This window comes from Solanum dulcamara, chromosome 8 (assembly GCF_947179165.1).
Source record: "Solanum dulcamara chromosome 8, daSolDulc1.2, whole genome shotgun sequence".
NCBI lineage: Eukaryota > Viridiplantae > Streptophyta > Magnoliopsida > Solanales > Solanaceae > Solanum > Solanum dulcamara.
Window position 1 is genome coordinate 78889868 of NC_077244.1, and position 6000 is coordinate 78895867.

The 6000-nt window shown below is 36.6% G+C and overlaps 1 protein-coding gene across 3 annotated transcripts in view; it reads left to right on the plus strand.

Annotated features, from left to right (window-relative positions):
* The window catches only part of LOC129901370 (protein transport protein SEC24 B-like), a 24144-nt gene extending 19051 nt beyond the window's left edge, over positions 1-5093 (plus strand). For all 3 annotated transcript variants that reach the window (XM_055976522.1, XM_055976523.1, XM_055976521.1), the window contains exons 19-26: positions 677-754; positions 916-1054; positions 2343-2507; positions 3003-3148; positions 3296-3475; positions 3960-4048; positions 4204-4235; positions 4674-5093. In XM_055976522.1, coding sequence (XP_055832497.1) covers positions 677-754; positions 916-1054; positions 2343-2507; positions 3003-3148; positions 3296-3475; positions 3960-4048; positions 4204-4235; positions 4674-4780 — 936 coding nt within the window. In that variant the 3' untranslated portion in view covers positions 4781-5093. The remainder of the gene's footprint in view (positions 1-676; positions 755-915; positions 1055-2342; positions 2508-3002; positions 3149-3295; positions 3476-3959; positions 4049-4203; positions 4236-4673) is intronic.
* Positions 5094-6000: the final 907 nt, after the last annotated feature.

A 6000-nucleotide genomic window follows, 5' to 3' on the forward strand; every position in this document is an offset into this window, starting at 1 on the left:
TTAAGTTCGAAGCATCTGTAGCACATTTCTTGGGCTAATTCCAAATCTACCCATATTATGTTGACTACTTTTGATACTTTACTATTGATTCCCTGCCTGATTTACTGAGCTTCCATCAGTATTGGTTTCTCCACCATCCTGTGTTTGGTCCTGTTCTTTTGGTGAGTTTTGGGGGTGGAGATGATGCAACCGAGAAAAAGATTATGTTGTGACATGTTGGTTCGTCACTTGTTTATCACCTATGTTTTTATCCAGCCTTTTTTCACATCAAGATAAAGCTTTTGAGTCATCTTTTCAGATTTTCCATGGCCAAAATATCCAAATGAAGGTTACATGGGCCATAGTGTGAAAGTTCACAAGTCCAAAAGTTCCCAAAGGTGCATATGTTATAAGTTAAATGTTTTGGGAGAACCTTATGAGTTGAAATTCGCTTCCAAAAGGGGTTACGTTAATCTAAAAACCACATGTGTGAGTAAGAGATTTTAGTTCATGTTTTGAATGGTAACTATACTAGCATGGGTTTTTCTGTAACCATGTTTACACTGTTAATTCACCTTTTCTATGTGAATATTTACCACTAAAAAGTTTTTACACTGTTGATTCCCTGTTGAATGTGCAGTTTGACTGACGTATGAATAGGGTGTGTTCATTTCTAAGTGAGCTTTCCCTTGTGCAGATTGACTGTGACAAAACAATTATGGTGACATTGAAACATGACGACAAATTGCAGGATGGTTCAGAATGTTCTTTTCAGGTACAAATTTATTTTGAGTCTTCAGCAATGAGTTTTTGGTCAATCACGTTTGCCGTGTTTCTGTATGTCTACATCCCTGTTGCTGCTCCTTCCTTTTTTACTTTTTTGTTCCCTGGTGCAATATGCTGGCCATTTACAAGAGCTTGTTTCTGTGTTTCCAGTCTGCCGTTCTTTACACTACCATCGATGGCCAAAGAAGAATCCGAGTGTCAACTTTGGCTCTGCCTTGCACAACTATGTTGAGTAATCTGTTTCGATCAGCTGACTTGGACACCCAGTTTGCTTGCATCTTAAAGCAAGGTAGAAGATACTATGTAATAATACACTCTGTCACATTCTTAAGTACAAGGTTGGCAGTTCACCCTCCTCATCCGCCCCCTCATGGTTAGGGGGCATCTCCCTTTTTTCTTCTCAATCAATCTCCATTTTTTGAAGTGCTAAAATTCTTGGGAGGATTTTATCTCTATAACGTGCTTCTGCTTCAGAAGGGAAGGGTTTCTGCATCTATGCCTCATTTTCTCCCCTTTATACCGAGTTGATCTTTGACATTTTAAGTATGCATTTGTTTATTTATTTCCAAAAGCTGCATTGGCCTTTGCTCCTTTCTCATATTTGCATAGCCAAATTATATATAAGCTTGTGTGTGGACACCTCCTACATGTCCATGGGTACAACATTCAATCTAATTGTTTCTGCAATGGTGCTCCTTTATAATCCCCGTAACTCTTGTTCTGCATATATGGAATGAATATTTGCTAGACGGTGGTGTAACTTTTGTGTCTATATATTCCGTGATTTTTGGATGCTATACAAAAGCAAAACCACGACCTGAACAAAGTGAGGACAAAGAAAATAAGTGTCTTATTAAAAAAGATTTTTGTTTATTGACTCTGTTGGAATAAGTAGGGAACTGGCGTTTGTTCAGGATGTCACCTCTTTTGTATCTTTTGGCCTAATGGCTAAATGATATTTTCCTTATTTTCTCCCCTTCAGATTTCAATTCGGTAGGATGTATAAGAGAAAATTAATAAATCATATATTTTACCTTGAAAATGCACAATTAATTCTCTCCTTTGCTATCTTTCACATTTCTTCCGACTTATCAACCACGGTAAACTTGTCACCTCTTTTAGCATTTAATTGGTGTATTGAATCTAGCCAGCACTAAATATGTGCTCATATTCTTCATCGATGAAGCTATATTTATCTCCCCAATCTCCTAAGAATCAGGTGCACAAGATCCTGCATTGAGGCCCTTAAAATCCTGCTTCTCTTTCAGTCTCTCGCTCTCCTTCAGAGGCAAATACATTTGTTTTTCTATATGTTAAATCCATCACACACACACCCTTAAAAGAAAAAAAAGATCCTCCTGGCCAGAAGCAAATAATTAGTAGATAGGTCTTTACAGCTTATTAATCATGTTGTTGTGGTTGACATAATTACTATGACGAGTTCCCAAGTGGCCTTCTTGCTTTTGTTGTTTAATGTTATCTCGTGCACTGTTGCTAGTTCATTCTATTGTTCCCTTTTTCTCCTTGTTTATTATCTTAAAAGAGTAGTTGTACTTATGCCATTTTCTTGCATGCAGCTGCCAGTGAAGTACCAAATGTTCCTCTCTCACGGATAAGGGAACAAGTGACAAACCTTTGCATCAACATTCTGCACTCTTACCGTAAATTCTGTGCCGCAGTGTCATCCTCAGGACAACTTATCCTCCCTGAGGCACTTAAACTTCTTCCTCTTTACACACTGGGTATATCTTGCCTTCCTTTTTACAAGCCTTCCATTTCCAAATAATTTGACAGTGTTGGTTTATACATGCAGTACAATTTTAAAACAGTTTTCTTGCATTATTTCCTCTTCTTTTCCATTTTATTTATTCAAGTTGATATATTGATCAAAATGCGTATTATCACTTTCACCCTCTATGCTCCACCTTGGTTTATCTTTTGTTGCTATTCTAAGATTGTTTTATTCAGTATATTATTTATAAGTTGAATTATTCAGTGTATTATATGAGTTGAATCGATGTAAATGATATGAAGGAAACTAATGCCAAGAAAACCTAAACGAGTGATCACCCATTCCTAGTATGTGCATTTTAGCTTCCGAATGCTTCCTACATATAATGCATATTGAATGACTGGCTCTAATTTTCTTTTCACTACAAAATTACTTCTGCGCGAATTCTTGTGCAAACAATTATGTAAAAGCTATATTCTTCTTATGAGTTTTCTTAATATTTCAGCTTTGGTTAAAAGCACTGGACTTCGAGCAGATGGACAGATCGATAGTAGGTCCTTCTGGATTAATTATGTTTCCCCACTCTCTACTCCATTGGCAATCCCTCTGGTCTACCCTAGATTTATAGCAATTCACGAACTCGATACTAAGGTATGTACTTGTATTTATGGATTTTGTTTCCGTTTTTTCTTTTGCCTTTCTAAGTCAAGTTGGTAGTTCTATTCATTTTCTTGATTCCTTTGAAACATTATTTTTGGATTACATTTCTTACATTTCATTCTGTATTTGAACTTGTAGGAGAATGACGATTCTCTTATTCCCCCTTCTATTCCGCTTTCCAGTGAACACATTACTGACAATGGTATCTATCTTCTCGAGAATGGTGAGGACTGTTTGATATATGTTGGGAACTCTGCAGATCCTAATGTTATCCATCAGCTGCTAGGCATTTCATCTGTTGAAGAAATTCCTGCTCAGGTAATTTATCATGTCTTCTGCTGTTGATTGGTGATATTATTCCAAATGTATGAGTAGGTACAGAGGGAAACGTATTCTCAGCACCCTTCTTCCTAGTATCCTCATTTGATACATGTGGCTGAAAAGGTTCATTTAATTTGTATCGATTATTCTTGAATGGATTTGGTTAAACTGTATAAATCCATGGTGGTCAGATGTGTCAGTCAGGTACTTTTGTGGCAAGCCAAAGTATGAGGCTTGCATTCAAACCACCTATCCTATTTGATGGTTTGTGCAATTTATTTCAAACAAGTCATATCTTAAAAGTAAACCTGGTTTTTTCTTAAATACCTTATTCTCCAACTAATTAGGCTCTTGGGTTCGTTAGGTTCTTGATTGATAAAACAATCAAATGTTCCTTTTTTTTTCCATTGGTGAAGCAAAGCAATTACTTATTATAATTTAGCTCCTCTCGCATAGATTCTGAATTTTCCCTTTCTCTCAGTTTGTTCTGCAGCAGTATGACAATCCACTCTCTAATAAGCTCAATGACATCATTAATGATATTAGACGCCAAAGGTGTAACTATCTCCGGTATGGTTCTTCTTTTCCTTTGTATTTGCTCCTACCTTTTAGGAGATGGTTCATCAATAACATTTCATTACTTATAAATCAAAACAATGTGATTGGCATATCTATAACACATAATATGTCTTATTTCTGATATATTATCAATTTGATCTTGGCAGCTTAAAATTATGCAAAAAGGGAGATTCATCAGGTTCGTATCCAGTACCATATTTTTGCACTTCTATCCCCAATCTTAACATACATAGATTATTAGTCATTTTAAATAAAATTTAACATTCTCCCTGCTCTTAGCTGCTTAGTGTGAACACTTCATATGATATCTTGCAATTACCAATCATCCCTGCTTTGTTTATTAGCTCACCTTTAGTCATTCCAGATTCTTTAGGCAGTACGTTAGTTTTACAACAGTTTATCACAAGGTATCCTGAGGTTTTTATGAGGTGTAGAACTGTTGTATCGAAGGACTACTTCTACCTTGTTTTATGGTTATATAGCTTTAATTAACATTGAGGTAAAAGAATGATTATATAAAAGATTTTCTACATGCAAGAAGCATGCTCATGTAAGATTGGTTTGGAAGAGAAAAAGCTCAATTATATGATATTAATTCTTTGAATCTCTTTGTCAGGCATGTTATTTCTCTCGCACATGGTAGAAGACAAGACACAAAATGGACTTTCATATGTCGAGTTTCTAGTACATATCCATCGACATATTCAAAATAAAATGGCTTGAGAAAATATCCAGTTTTGTTCATGAATTTTGATTATAGAGAAGGGGGGTACAGATGGTTTCCGTATGAAGAGGTGTAGATCAGCTTTCCAGGTGTGGCCCCATCGATGGCTTCAGAGCTCTCTTAGTTTTCTTGAGGTGCAGCGCATACTCAAAATGAACGAACAAAAAGCAGTATTTTTTTGTATTTTCACAGTGATAGTGTTATTTATTCTGATTATTTTTCTTGGCGTGAAAATGTAGAATTAAAATGGAATTAGTTTTGTTGACTATTTTGCGTATGGTGTTAAAAATGTGTTTCTTTTTTGTCCGTGTCTCAAGTAGCGTTTCTTCTCTTGATCTCAGAGCATCATCAACTGAACTTTGTGCTTTAGCGTCACTTTGATTTACTTTCGAGTGAATATGTATAGTGCCTCTGCCTGAGCTTTGTGTTTTAGCGTTGTTTCAATCTACAGATAAGGAGCTGCTTATATCAAGAAGAAGAAAGAAAAGTTGCTATAGACGGGAGCTAATTCAAATTCTTAATACCAGAGCGATATCTAGTGGTTCAAGATAAAATAAACCTGGACTTCATAATCAAAATCGTATCAGGAATTGAGTTTTAGTTCTCACATTAGCTTTAAAAATTGAACTAGATCAATTGTTGGAAGTAAAATTAGAGATTCCATCAGAAAGATCTTAATGATTTGTGTGGAGTGTGGCCTGGCATTAGGGAAAAAAGTAGGCAAAACATAAATAAACTGCCTAAAATTGTTCATATGCTTTACATTCAGATCTATTACGCATGTGCCGCCCAGGACTCGAATACATGCAGCAGGTGAACGGCTACAAGGGTTATATAATAGATTTGCCTGCCTTTCTTCTCTGCCCTCCTTGTTCAAGAAGTAAAGGGCATAGTGAAAGAAGGGAAAGACTAGAGATTTCTCTCCAGTCTCAGCGAAAGACTCATGTTCATCACCTTAATCTAGGATTTGAACCTACGACCTATCGGTTAACAGCCGACCGCTCTACCACTGAGCTACTAAGGAACAACGGACTCTGGAGTTTAGCCTTATAGTTCATGCCTGAGAAGGGGAGCCCTCCCATTCATCAGGCTTGGGAGAGGAGGTAGACGCTCCCCCACACGAATCTTTATCGACTTCTTTTTTAATAACTTGGATAACATTTTTATGTCTCAATTATGACGTACTCGGTTAGGTTTCCATCTAGGTCTCGATCGGGGG